Genomic DNA, 13,858 nt, shown 5'->3' on the forward strand with positions numbered 1-13,858 from the left:
AAGAAATTGTTCTCCCTCCAGGTATAGTGGCTCACACCTGTAATTCTAGCTAGCTACTCAGGAGGCTGAGGTCTGAAGATTGTGGTTCAAAGCCAGCCCAGGCACTACAGTCTGGGCATTAAAGTCCATGAGACTCTTATCTCCAATAAACCACCAGAAAACCAGAAGTGCTGCTGTGGCTCAAGGGGTAGGGGGCTAGCCTTGAGCTGAAGAGCTCAGGGACAGCATCCAGGCCCAGAGTTCAAGTCCCATAACTGACAGAAAAAATTGTTCTTCCCTATATTATCTGTCTTCATTCCAAGATAATTTCCTTAGTTGGCCTACTGTAATCAGAAAGACGCCATACTTTTGTTCATGAAACTTCGTATCTCGTTAGTTTAGCTCTTTTTGTAATATCATTAGTTTCCTTTATGTCTTACTTATGAAAACCCCTTTGAATATTGCAGATGTTAAGCATGTCTTTTCTGTTCTCTATTAGCATTGCATTGTTTCGGGTCTAAAGGCAGAACTTGTCAGTGTTCCTATTAGATGGACAGTCCACAGTTATAACCCATGAAGTGTATTGTTGTTGTTCTGAATATTGGCCCTGAGCTTTCAGAATCTTCACCAGCTGCTCACTGTCATTCCTCTCATCCTCCAGGGCAACACAACCAGTCTACCTCCCATGCCTTCATCCAAGTCACCGGTGAGGACCCCCATCTAGAGAGTGTCACCTCCCACAGTTCTCCTTTCAGTTCATGGGCCACCTAACAGCCCTAGAGTAGACTGTTCTGTCATCTTGCTCTTGCTCCCCAAGGTTATCTGCAAGGATTTCCAGGAAGATCTCGTTAAATCCCCAAACATAGTTTCTTTATCAGTTTGGTAATACAAAAATCTGTGGGTTCTAGAAGCCCGTTGGGACCTAAACTATACATCTAGTCTAGAATCATGCCTCACTAGTTCACAATTCACCAGTTCACAGTTAGGGAATTCAGCTCTTCCTTTTAAAACAGACTGAGTTTTTAGCAATGCTCAGGGCTTAGGTTCTTGCTGGGTAGGTGTTCTACCACTTGGACCACACTTCTAGACCTTTTTGCTTTAGTTATTTTTGAGATACAATCTTGCTTTTTACTGAGCCTGGAATATGACCTCCTATTTATGCTTCCCATTGTAGCTGGAATGACAGGTACTTACCACCATACCCAGCTATTGGTTGAGATGGGAGTCTTGAATACTTTTGCACAGACTGGCTTTGAACTCTGATCTTCCTGATCTCAGCCAACTAAGTGGCTAAGACTATAGGCATGTGTTACCACACCTAGCTAATTTTTTATTTGCCTGTTTATTTAGCATTCTTGTTTTGAGCAGACCAGGCTGGCCTTGACCTGACAGTCTTCCTGCCTCTTCCTCCCAGGTACTGGAATTGCAGATTGATAACACCTTTCCCTAATAAGTTTATTTTCATGGATTATTCTGTATGTCCATGTCCAACATTATTTTGTTTTCCTTTCATGTCTTCTGTTCTTGGTAACAATTTCTACAACCTCAGGAGATTTTTATTTCTCTTTTGTAGTTGGCTTAAAATCATCTTTTTAGATAAACTATTTCTCTGAGAAAATATCTTTTTAGCTTTAATGGGCGCTGTGCACTTTTACTTAAAGCTGTCTTTCTTTTATCTTATTCCAGAGCTTATGACTCAAAATCCAAATCCCATCTTTTAAGTACTAGAGTATAAAGAGTAGCAAAAACAGGAAATATTTCCCCAAATATGTATTTTCTTACCTAAGATTTCCTATTGGGCACTTTTTGGATACCTTCTGAGAGGTTTCTTCTGACCATGAATCAGCAGGGTATGCCGGGGCTAGCAGTGTCTAGAAGCCTCTGAACAAGAAAACACACATCATCAATAAATTAATCTTGGAACCAGGAGAAATGGGGAGAATGACATTTGCCTACCAGGGCTCGTAACTTGTTGCCTTGAACTTTCTTGAAGTAACATCATCCTGTGCAAACGTCTGGCTGCCCGGGCGCCTTCTGTTCACCTGTGCTTTGCAATGTTCTTTCTTCCCCTGAGTCTCAGCCTCCTTTTCCTTCCTCTTGATTCTGAGTCAATTTCCAACCCCCCCCCCGCCACCAAAGCTCATGAGGTACTGCTACTTTCCCCAAAGGCTACAGATAATTTCACTTTTCTCATGCGTTGCATGGAAAATCAGTGAAGACTGGCTGGCTGTTATCCATAGGCATATTCTCATTCTGTGAGAAGAAACGGAGACATAAATCAGGGATCACCTAAGGTGATGTATACAGGGTCTAGTTGGACCATGGTGTCCTGAGCTGTCTTTGTGCAGTACCAGTAGGCAGGTGATATTTGGCTTAGAGAAGGATTGAGAAGGCAAGGCACTCACTATTTTTCTTTGGTCCCACAGAACATGTTTGGGATGTGGAAGCCAATGGTATTCTTGGCTATTGCAGCTGTGGCTCTGTATGTGTTACCCAACATGCGACCGCAGGAGACAGAGTTCTGCCTCTTGGAGTGATGGCAGACCTGGGCCAGCCCTGAGGGCATATCCCCAGCAGCCGATACCCTCACCTTTGAGCAGGACACACTGTGCCAAGCTCCCATCCCACCCATGTGTCCCGTGTGTCTCCACTTCCTTGCCTCAGTCACTTAGGCTGGAAAGGCTAAGATGAGCTGCTGCTGGCTCCCACCTTCTGCCTTGTGTAAGAACCTGGGTTCCCTGTAATTAAATTGTCAACCTAACAACCTGAGATGTTGTGGCTTTTTATTTACTAAATGTGTTTGCATAACCTGAACAGAGGAGCATGCACAAGCCCTGGGTTCAATTCCTTAGTACCACATACACAGAAAAAGCTGGAAGTGGTTCTGTGGCTAAAGTGGTAGAGCACTAGTTTTGAGAAAGTTCAAGGACAGTGCCCAGGCCCTGAGTTCAAGACCCAGGACTGTCAAAAAAAAAAAAGTGAAATATCCAGGCCCTAACAATGATGGGAAGCTGTCCATGCTTCCCTAGGTTGGAGTGAAGGGAGGAGGAGAGAGAAGAGATTTCACAGCAGAGCCACGAGGAAGTGGAAGGCTCTACCCTTTCTGCCCACCTGCCAGCTTCCCAGTGGGGTCTTTCAAGTTCCACCTAGAACTCAGAACAGGACAGGGGATTGAGAAGGCATCTATGAGGGGACAGCAACACTGCTGGGATAATTTGTGCAAAATCCCTTTGTACCTTCATTCCTACCAAGGCCTTTATGACTGGTTGTTCTCATCTAGAGGTTTTGGTTTTGGCTGGGTTTTTTTGTGTGTGTGTGGTTGGGGGGGGGGAATCAATCACAGGGCTTGAACTCAGTGCCTGGGTGCTGTCCCCAAGCTCTCTTGCTCAAGGCTAGTGCTCTAAACAACCCTCCTTCCAGTTTTTGATTAGTTGAAAATAGGAGTTTCCTCTTCATACACTTTAAAAATCCCTTTGGCCAGGTATGGTCACTCAGGACTCTAATCCTACCAACTTGAGAAGTACAGATTATAAGAGTAACAGTTTGAGGCCAGCCCAGGCAAAAAGTTGGAGAGACTTCATTTCAACCAGTGGCTGAGCATGGTGGTATATATATGTTTTCCCAGCTACACAGAAAAACACAAATAGGAGGATGGAAGTCCAGCCTCACCTGGGAATAAAGTGAGACTCTACTTCAAATATAACATCTCCAAAAGGCCTGGCAGAGTGGCTTAAGTAGTTAGATGCCTGAGTTCTACAAACTCCATTACTTAAAAAATCCCAATTTTGTTTGTTTGTTCTTTTTACTATCTTGGGTTGAGGCAAGTGGGGCACAGAAATCGAGGGAGGAAGGATGAGCAAATGCAGACCTAGTACACAGTAAACACTATGTGAAAAATGAACTAAGCAACTTACAGGTAGGGACAAGAGGGAGAAAATGGGGGAAAGCAAAGGAAGAGCTAACTCTGTCAAAAGAAATGTACTCATTACCTGACATGAAATGCTAACTCCTCTGTACAGCACCATAATAATGATAAAGTTTTTAAGTCCCTTTGAGGATATTACTAACTCCATTTTACAGATGAGAAAAATAGAGGCTCAAAAGAGTTCTGTAACCTGCCCAAGTTTACAAGGTCAAAAGTGAATAGAAGTACAACCCATGTGTCTTCCCTTCTATTACCTTTCCTGGTATACAGCTCAGAAGAAAAGTCAGTGGCCAAGTGCCTGCTAAAACTTGGCTAACTTAGAATCATCACAAGTGACCACAGGAAAGTTCCTGCTTCTAAAAACCAATATTCCCAGGCTAGCCACCAGTAGCTTTGTAATCCTAGCTACTCAGGAGGCTGAGATTTGAGGATCACAGTTCAAAGCCAGTTCAGGCAAGAAAGGCTTTTAGCTCCAAGTAACTATCAAATTCAGAATTGGAGCAGTGGCTCAAATGGTGGAGTAGTACTAACCTTGAGCACAAAATCTCAGGGACAGTATGCAGGTCCAAAAAAAGTGTCACACAGGGTCCTCTGGGTCTGCTCAAACAGATTTGGCTCATTCCAAGTTAAATATGGCCGATGTAGGTGACTGACAAACACTCCCTCTTGATGGGACGGCAAGCCAGGTGAAGATCTAGGCAACCTGGTGTCCTGAGATAGGCCAACAGGTGGTGAATCAGGGGGCTAAAAATGGCCCAGGGACACCGCCACCACTGCCACACATACTCGGCTGATGAAACCCCCTGTAAGCCCCTTGGAGCCCCTGCCCCCAGGGGGGAGGAACATGTTAGCTCTCCTCAGGGAGGGGGGCCCCACATGGCAGCCTCCAGGACAGCATTGCGCACGGTCTGTTCTATCCACATGGTCGGGCCTAGGACCTGGGCTCATGGGCTATATTGAGGGCTGAGTCACCAGCCTGTGCCGGGGCAGGCTGACTGTGACTGGCTGCTGGGGCCTGAGTCAGGCCCCGATTTATCCTGGAGAGCAACAGGCTCAAGTTTCGGAGAAGGAGGGTGACGGGAACCATCCCTTGGCATTCTGCATCCTGCATTGCCCACTGACCATTCAGTCCCCTGGGACTGCCCATTAGTCTCTCCTGCAGTGAAAAAAAAAAAATGAATTCAGGAGGGACAGCAAGGGAAGCTGTCATGGCAAAGATTTTTTCTGCTTGCTGACTTCTCTCTGAATGCTCTCCTTTAACAGCCAGAGGCTGACAATGTCCACTAGAGAAGACTATGAGCTGTTAGAGTTTACTAAAGGGTTTTCAGCTACCTCCTCCTTTCTGCTTGACCAGCAATTCAGAGAGGTATCCATTTTTTTTTTTTAGATCTGTATCTCATTTTCTTCATCAGAACTTTAGAGACAACACTGAGGTCCTGGGTTCCTACACCTCTGGGTGGCTCAGAAGTCTAACTTTACACACACACACACACACACACACACACACACACACACACACACACACAGAGTGTTCCCTTGTGAGATCCAAACTGGGCATCCAACACTGGTGCCTGGGTGATTTTGGCCAGGAGATAAAGGTGGCTTGGGGAGAATGACAATTCTGGAGACAGAGAGACAGGGTTGCCAATAGGAGAGTGGAATTCCTGAGCACAGAACATGAGCTGCAAGGCCCAAGCTATTTATACCTTGCCTGTCACTATCAGGGCCCCAGACAGCCCCTCCCCCACCACTCATGCACAGCAGGTCCATTTTCTATTCTTCTCCCTCTTTATCTAAGGACTAGGCCATCTCATTAAGTGTGAAGGGAAAAAAATGATTTCATGGATCCCTGTCCTCATAAGTACTACCCAAGGCGCCCATAAACCTCTTAGTGCAAAATGAGCACTACCCTCATTCTGCTTTCTGGAGAGAGCCCTCCAACATGCCTACTAATCCCTGCCTTTTCACCAGGCTTGGAAGGAGAGGAGTAATAACCTAGCAAGTCTCAAGAACTTTCCCAAACACCAACAATCACATACCTGGAGTCAAGACTACCTGGTTGGAGAAATTTTCAGGCTCAGGCATGACTTATGGAGTCTAAAAGTAGAGAAATCAGGGAAGCATGGCCCAAAGGGGGTGTGGCAGGACAGGAGATATATGGGGTGCACATATGCTACCAAGTTACCAACTATCTCAGGCCAGCTCTTCTGTGTGCCTCAGCTTCTCTGCTGCCACAACTTTCCAACCCTCTTCCTGTTCAGGGCTTGCCCTGAAGCCCAGTCCTGCCCAGGCATCCTGCCTGGTTCCCTGGGCTCTCCTTGTCCACGGCCCCTGGCCCTGCCCACCTGCCCCAGTCACGTTTCTCCTTGGCTGCTCCACCAGGACTCTCCCTGGTGTCTTAGGAGGCCCTGCCCTGCGGCCCAGATGGGCATACCGCCCAGGGGGCTCCCTGGCATCCAGAGGCAGTCTCTCTCCTTCCCCTCATCACCTCCGTTGAGTCAGACTGGGGGGATGGCACCTACAGCATGACTCACTGGGTACCCTTTCCCTGAGCTCAGCTTCATTCTGAGACAATGAAGCCAAAAAGGCTGGTGACAGGGACACTGAGTCAGGAGCAGAGCCTCAGTCTTTCCCCTCTGACCTTGAGTTTAGGCTCCAAATGAGGATTTTCTGTCAGGAAAATGGAACTTTAAGGGGAGCCCCCCTCCCCAGCCTTCTCCCTAGTTGTTCTCCCTAATCCCCAGCTTCCTCTCAGGCCATCTCAACACTAGCACACACACATTTCCCTTCTCTGTCCACAGGTGGACAATACACTGGGCCAGGAGCCAGGAGGACTCCCAGGCCCTGTCAACAGCCTGGCCAACTTGCTTAGAAAATTCTGTCAACACCAAGATCACTGTATTTGGCCCTAATCACTGGCCTCAGTTTCCCCGTGTACCTCTTCAAGCCCAGTTAACTGTGGAGGGATCCGATTTCTTCCCTGACGGGTGGGACTCGGTTTTAGGATATTGGGTGGGCGTGGGGGCCGCACTGGGCCGAGGGGGGAGGGAGAAGCCCCCACCCCCCACGGGCTGCTGGGCTGGCGCGGGCCGCGTGGGGGAGGGGCGGGCGGAGGCGGGGCCGTGGGGCTCGGCGGGGGCCCCCACCCGCAGGCCGGGCGGCATTCCTAGGAGGCCGGCGCTCTGACGTGGACCCCAGGGCTGCGGGCGCGGCGCGGGGGGGGGCAGCGGCCCAGGGGCTTCTTAAACCCCCCGCCCGGGCCGGAGCGGCACTTCCCGAGCACTGCTCCGCCCCCGGAGGGAGAGCGAGAGAAAGAGACCGAGGGGGAGCGCGCTAGCGAGCGAGCGAGCCACAGCCCGACCGCGGCAGAGGAGCCCAGGCCAGAGCCCCGCCAGTCAGGGCGCGAGGCAAGTTTGGAGAGAGCGCAGCGCAGCGCGTCCCGCGGTCTGCCCCGACAGCGCGCCGACAGCCCGAGGCCCCGCGGCCACCCCGTCCCCGTCCCGCCAACATGATGAACAACAGCGGCTACTCCGATGCCGTCGGCCTCGGCGACGAGGCGGACGACATGCCGTCCACCGAGAAGGACCTGGCCGAGGACGCGCCGTGGAAGAAGATCCAGCAGAACACGTTCACGCGCTGGTGCAACGAGCACCTCAAGTGCGTGGGCAAGCGCCTGACCGACCTGCAGCGCGACCTCAGCGACGGGCTGCGCCTCATCGCGCTGCTCGAGGTGCTCAGCCAGAAGCGCATGTACCGCAAGTTCCACCCGCGCCCCAACTTCCGCCAGATGAAGCTGGAGAACGTATCCGTGGCCCTCGAGTTCCTGGAGCGCGAGCACATCAAGCTCGTGTCCATCGGTCAGTGCGGGGGCCACCGGGGCAGGGCCACGGCGGGGGAGGGGTGGGCCTCAGGGGCAAGGGGGCACAGGTGCCGCCCTCTGACACCATAGGAGACGGTGGCCTGATCTCTCCCCTCACTGACCGGGCTCCCCGGACACTGCCTTGACAGTCCTCTTCTCAACAGCACCCTTGTGTAGTCCACGAGCCCAGGCCTCCCCGTTGAGGAACCCTGAAGCTCCCCCACCCAACTGATGCCCCCCTCACTGGTTCACTGTCCCCTTCCATCTGGCAGACCTTGTGCATGCTTGACTGGACAAGGCCAGTGTCCATTGCTGATTGCTGGGGAGTGTCCCTTCCACCCAACAAATGGCTTCCCAGTCGCTCTACAAGGGAGGAGCAACCGGGCACAGATCTCATCCACCTCCCACAGCTCAGGGCTCTAAGGCCAAGGGGAGCTAGCTGGTGGCCGGCTACCCCGAGGCCCTGCGCAGGCATGTGCTAAGCAGCTGGGATCAGGCCTGGCCAGAAAGCAGATCCCAGTCTCAGAAACCTAAAAAGGCGCTAAGCAATGGCAGGGAGCCTTAACCCCTGCTTGCCCTTCCCCTGCTTCAGTTGCCTGGTCTGGGAGGGGGCTCTTGCGTGACCAGTGCCCTGCCCAGTCCACCCCCTATGTCTGGGATTGGCTACAGCGAATGGTCTGGCTAAGGAGGGAGGGAGTCAGGGGAAGGCCTGGGCCTGTCTGCTGAAGGGAGGAAGTCATTGAGTGTAACCAGATTTGGAAGGTGTGTCAGTGCTGGCTGGGGGTGGGGTGCAGTGGAGCCTTGGGGAGACCAGAAGCCCAGAGTGGGCCATGAATGGCAAGGAGGCTGCGCTGCCCCTCACCACTGTGTTCTACTAATGAACCAGGACTGGTCCCACTGGCACCACTCAGCCCTTGGTGAGCCTTAAGAGCAGCGTCCCGGTGGGCTCTACACGAGAGACACCGACCCTCCCCACTGCATGTTAGGGCCCCAAGACGGGTGTTCCACTTGGTATCAAGTAATCCCTCACGAAGCCACACACAGAGTACCCCCAGAGACTTCTCTACACAAATCAGGTATCTGTCCACTCTCCTACTGTCCCCCAGGGCCATCTCCATGCCTCCTGAATTAGCAGCTGAGGTCAGTCGGGGGCCCTTTGCCCTATCCAGTCCCCTCCCTAGGCTTACCTCCTCTTTCCCCACTACTGACCCCCCCTGCTCCAGCCTGGAAATAGCCCTGTCTCCGTGACACAGCAGTTGTCTCTGAGCTTTCCAGAAGGACAAGCCTGAGGGCAAGGGGTGGGGGAGGGGGCCCTGGTGTAGTGGGGCTGAGGGCTAGGGGAATGGAAGGGTTCAGAGGGGCCAGAGCTGGGGCCGTCATCCCCCTCCTTCTTCCCTCTCCACTGTGGAATTGGAAAGGCAGCACCGACTTGTCCCAGGTGGGGTCTCCAGGGGAAAGCCAGAAGCCTCTGCAAGACATTATAGGAAATGGCCCAGCCTCTCCTCCCCGCCGCCTGAGGGGGCGGGTGGCCCCTCTCCAGGCCTCATCCTTCCCCCCCCTGCACCTCTCCCCTCCCCCACGGCGGTGCGGGCTCCAGCCCCCTTGGCTCAGCTGTGGAGGGGCCTGTTTGGAGGAGTGGGAGGGAAGAAGTCGGTGCTGGGGGCGGGGAAGCTCCCTGGGTTCCCTCTGAGAGAGTTGGGGGAGCTGACTGTTTGGGCTGAGTGGCTCCCTCGGGCTAACGAGATAAGCTGTCAGCAGTTCAGCTGCAGGGCTGGGCTTGGGCTGGGGTACAAGATGATGTAAAGGGGCAGCCCTCGAAGAGGGGACGTCATGCTTTCCCCTGGTTCCATTTAGTAGTGGCAGGGAGCCATCCAGGGGGGGTTACTGCAAGGCATTGTCTCAGGACCGAAACTGAGCATCTGGGCACCTGGGGGAAGGGGGTACCTCAAAGACTCCCTGCTTAGCTTTCTAGATGGGAAGTCAGAGCTGGGCAGGGAGCTGGGAGCTGACCCGTTCACCTGGGGAGGGGTCCTCACCAGCACTGAAGGAGCTGTGTGCCCTTCTCACCCCCAGCAACCCATACTTCCCCCCCTCCCCAGCTCCTCCTAACAAAGAGGCCCAGGAGGCAGCTCTATCCCGCAGCTGTTCCCCAGTTGCCATTCCTTCTCCCGGAGCCAACAGTTGAGGGAGGGGTTGGAGGGGCCAGCAGCTGTCCCAGCAACTCCCTTGGCCCAGCCCTCCCTTATCCCCCTCCACGGGGGAGGGGGGGATCGGATGCGGGGAGGGTGTCAGGGACTGTTTGCTTCCTCTCACCCATTTTGAGGTATCCCTAGGCAGGTTTGGTGGGTGCTGGAAGGGGAGAAACAGGTTGAGCTGAGCACCTCCTCCCCTGCCTGGACTCCAAGGAGAGCAAGGTCATTGCTCCCAGGGTGGGACTCTGGGCAGGCCTCCTCCCTCCTGCCCCAAGCCGGGGACCACTTGCTGTCTGGCCCAGGTCCAGTTGCTAGGGAGAAACCTCTCTATCCAGCAAACATGAATGACGCTCACCACTCCTACTCCCTCCTAGCCCCACAGCTTCAAGGGCTCCCTCCTAGGGCCCTGGGCTGCAGTTTACAGGAAACACTTCTGAGTGTGAGCCCCAGCTTTGGAGACACTGACAGTATAAAGGCTGGGGCACTGGGGCATCCAGACTGTGTGAAAGTGTTGTGGGCTTGTGTTAGAGAGAGTGCAAAAGCACCAGGAGGCCGGGAGTGAGTGTGTCATGGAATCTGAGAGCTGCCAAACCATTGTGCTGCAGTGAAGCCAGGGGAAGGGGGCGGGCTGGGGAGCTGCTGGGGAAGGAAGGATGAATCAGTGACAGGGTGGGGAGCCAGGGCCAGAGACCTAGTCCCAGGATCTGGAGAGAGAGAGAGAGATTCCCTCTCCCAGGACAGGTGGGGGCAGAGTGGAAGATGCCAGAGACTCTCTAGGCCCTTGTCCCCTAGCACCCCCAAGATCTTGGGAAGGAAAGCAGGAAAAAAGTGTGTGGGGGGGAATTCTCCAGCCCTAGCCTCTCCCAGTGCTCAGGCAACATCAGTAAACAAGACTGAGTCTTCTGCCACCCCCTCCTCCACTCAAAGAGTCCTAAAAGCTGTGTTCAGATCCACATTGCCCTTTACAAAAAAGCTGGATTCCAAAATCTATACTCTGTGTCTCCTGGATAGAAAAAGAGAATGGGGCCTTTAAAATCTCCAGAAACCAATTCTGCTTCTCAAGTACTTGAGGAACCAAGTACTTTGAGTCCCCTGCCTCTTAGGAGATCCCACAACCCCCTTTGCTCACATGACTTCCATGTCCCTGGCAAGCATGCATTGTTTGGCCTTTCTCCCCCACTCCCAGAATACCCAGAAGCCCTTCTGGCCTTCAGAGTAGAATGTAGGGAGAACCAGGATGCTCCTACTACTAATTCCCTCTTTAACTTCAGCTTTCAAAATATTCATCTAACAATTGTTATTGAAATATTTTCTAAATTCTAGGTCCCAGGACAGAAAGACAAACCTCAGGGGACTAGGGTGTAGCTCAGTAACAAAATGCTTTCCTTGCAAGTGTAATGTCCTAGGTTCAATCCCCATACCAAAAAAGAAAAGACAAAAAAAATTTAAAAAATATTTAAATTCAGGGTCTATAATAAAAGAAGCCACACTAGAAAAAGTCCTAGGCTCAATCCCCATACCAAAAAAAGAAAAAAACAAAACAAAAAAAAGATTTAAAAAAATTCAAGGTCTACAGTAAAAGAAGCTACACTAAAACACAAGTCTAGATAATTCAAAGTATAAGCACAGAGGGTAGTGAATAGTGGTACACACTTGTAATCTCAGCTATATGAGAAGCGGAGATTGAGAGTGTGGCAGTTTGAGGATAGCCCAGGATTTAAGTCAACAAGGCACCATCTTAACAAACTGTGATAGTTTCATTCCTGTAATTCTGCAACTTTCATCTATTCAGGAGGCACGTGTAGCTGGTTCTCGGTCCATGTTGATCCCATTCAAAGCAAACAAACAGGAGATTCAAGCCAAAAATAAAAGCAAGGAAAGGCTGGGGTATGTGGTTCAAATGGTAGAGCACTTGTCTTGCAGGTGGAAGGTTATGAATTCAAACTAAGGAAGTAAAGAAGGAAGGGAGGAAGTAAAGGAAAACAAAGAGAACTTCAGTTGTGGGACAAAGACAGGCAGGAGGGAGAAATCCCGAAAGTATGTCCAAGGAAATTTGGGCAGTGATGACTTTTTTTTTTTTTTTTGCCAGTCCTGGGGCACTGTCCTTGGACACTTTTTGCTCAAGGCTAGCGTTCTGCCTCTTGAGCTGTAGCTCCACTTGTGTATGTGGTACTGAGGAATCAGACCCAGGATTTCATGCATACGAGTCAAGCACGCTGCTGGCCCCATGACTGGCATTTCTGATTTGTGATGATGGCTTTGTGAATATTTGCCTACTTTCAGTAAAACAAGACAAGAAAACAAGACAAAATAGCATCTGCCCCAAGAGGCCTACAGCCCAGTAGGGCTGAAGACTGAACTTGAAAGTTGCAATATAAGAAGAGGTGTGTGTGCAGGAACGCTGCAGTCTGGTTCTAAGGGGAATCAGACAGGATTTGGCATCTAGGCCAAGGAGGGACAGAATTTGGAAAGCAGAGGCGTGAGTGATGAGAATGGGCTCAAAGACATCTTCCTAAAGTGGTTTGTTCCTTCCACTCTGCAGATAGCAAGGCCATCGTGGATGGGAACCTGAAGCTGATCCTGGGCCTGATCTGGACATTGATTTTGCACTACTCCATCTCTATGCCCATGTGGGAGGATGAGGATGATGAAGATGCCCGTAAACAGACACCCAAACAGCGTCTCCTTGGCTGGATCCAGAACAAAGTGCCCCAGCTGCCCATCACCAACTTCAACCGTGACTGGCAGGACGGCAAGGCTCTGGGGGCCCTGGTAGACAACTGTGCCCCTGGTGAGTAAGCCAGCAGGCACAGCATGAAGCCCTTAGCCAAGAAAGACAGTGGAGATGAGCTGAGGATACTGAGGCTCGTGATTATTCCCTGGGCCTGGGGGTTAGGATCCTCCATGGGATTTGTCTGTCTTCCAGACAAGATTGCTTACTAGAGGTATGCCCTACCTCATGGGTAGGGCTATGTCTCCAGGAGTACCTTCATTTTACAGACGAGGACAGAGAAGTCCAAAGAGGGCTAATGGTTTGTCCTAGATCACATAGCCTGTGTGGCAGGAGCCTAGGGCCTTGACTCCCTGTTCCATATTTATTTATTTATTTATTTATTTTGGGCCAGCCTGGGCTTGAACTCAGGGCCTGAGCACTGTCCTTCAAGGCTAGAGCTCTACCACTTGAGCTTCAGCACCACTTCCAGCTTTTTTGTATGTATGTGGTACCAAGGAATCGAACCCAGGTCTTCGCGCATGCTAGGCAAGCACTTTAACCACTAGGCCAAACTCCCGGCCTTTTTTTGTTTTGTTTTGTTTTGGGGCTTGGACTCAGGGCTTGGACCCTGTCCCTGAGTTTTTTCACTCCAAGCTAGCACTCTAAAACTTCGAGCCACAGTGCCACTTCTGAATCCTTATTCCTCTGCCATGTGGATATTAAGCCAAGAGAAAGGAATTGTAGCAAGAAGGCCTGGAGTTAGACCCAGAGAAAACTAAAGACTCGGGGGCAGCCTAGAGAAAGGGCTGAGGCCTAGATGATGTAGGTTGACGCAACATGTACTGTCCAATGACAGATGATGCAGCCCTCCTTACCACTCCCATTTCTGGGTATAGGCCCTGACTTGGTTAGGCTAGAACCAGATCAGGACCCCAGGAAAATTGGGCAGCATAGTTCAAAGCCCCAAGCCATGTGCAGATCTTTTCTAACCCTCATCTCTTGAGATGTTTTCTGTCCTGACCTGGTCAGCCCTGCCTAGGAAGCTGTGGCCTTTGGGGGATCCTCCCCCTCCCTGGGGTCAGCTGGGGAGCAGGGGTGGGAGGCGGGGGCATGAAGCCTGGGAAGCATTCCCAGCTGCTGAGCCATTGGCCACAGCTGATGTGGCTGCCAGCAGTGAGCTCAGCTGTTCC

General features: G+C 51.5%; 2 protein-coding genes across 7 annotated transcripts in view; both read left to right on the top strand.

Moving 5' to 3' along the window:
• Positions 1 to 2,743, top strand: part of Ccdc136 (coiled-coil domain containing 136) — a 30,646-nt gene extending 27,903 nt beyond the window's left edge. For 4 of the 5 annotated variants that reach the window (XM_090333264.1, XM_090333263.1, XM_090333265.1 and 1 more), the window contains one exon: positions 2,406 to 2,743. In XM_090333264.1, the coding sequence (XP_090189390.1) occupies positions 2,406 to 2,516 (111 nt within the window). In that variant the 3' untranslated portion in view covers positions 2,517 to 2,743. The remainder of the gene's footprint in view (positions 1 to 2,405) is intronic. The other variant, XM_090333267.1, reaches the window with a different exon arrangement.
• Positions 2,744 to 7,381: 4,638 nt separating this feature from the next.
• The window catches only part of Flnc (filamin C), a 29,588-nt gene continuing 23,111 nt past the window's right edge, over positions 7,382 to 13,858 (top strand). For both annotated transcript variants that reach the window (XM_090333268.1, XM_090333269.1), the window contains exons 1-2: positions 7,382 to 7,761; positions 12,498 to 12,746. In XM_090333268.1, the coding sequence (XP_090189394.1) occupies positions 7,413 to 7,761; positions 12,498 to 12,746 (598 nt within the window). In that variant the 5' untranslated portion in view covers positions 7,382 to 7,412. The remainder of the gene's footprint in view (positions 7,762 to 12,497; positions 12,747 to 13,858) is intronic.

The sequence above is a fragment of the Megascapheus bottae genome, chromosome 5 (genome assembly GCF_031878675.1).
Source record: "Megascapheus bottae isolate mThoBot1 chromosome 5, mThoBot2.hap1, whole genome shotgun sequence".
Taxonomy (NCBI): Eukaryota; Metazoa; Chordata; class Mammalia; order Rodentia; family Geomyidae; genus Megascapheus; species Megascapheus bottae.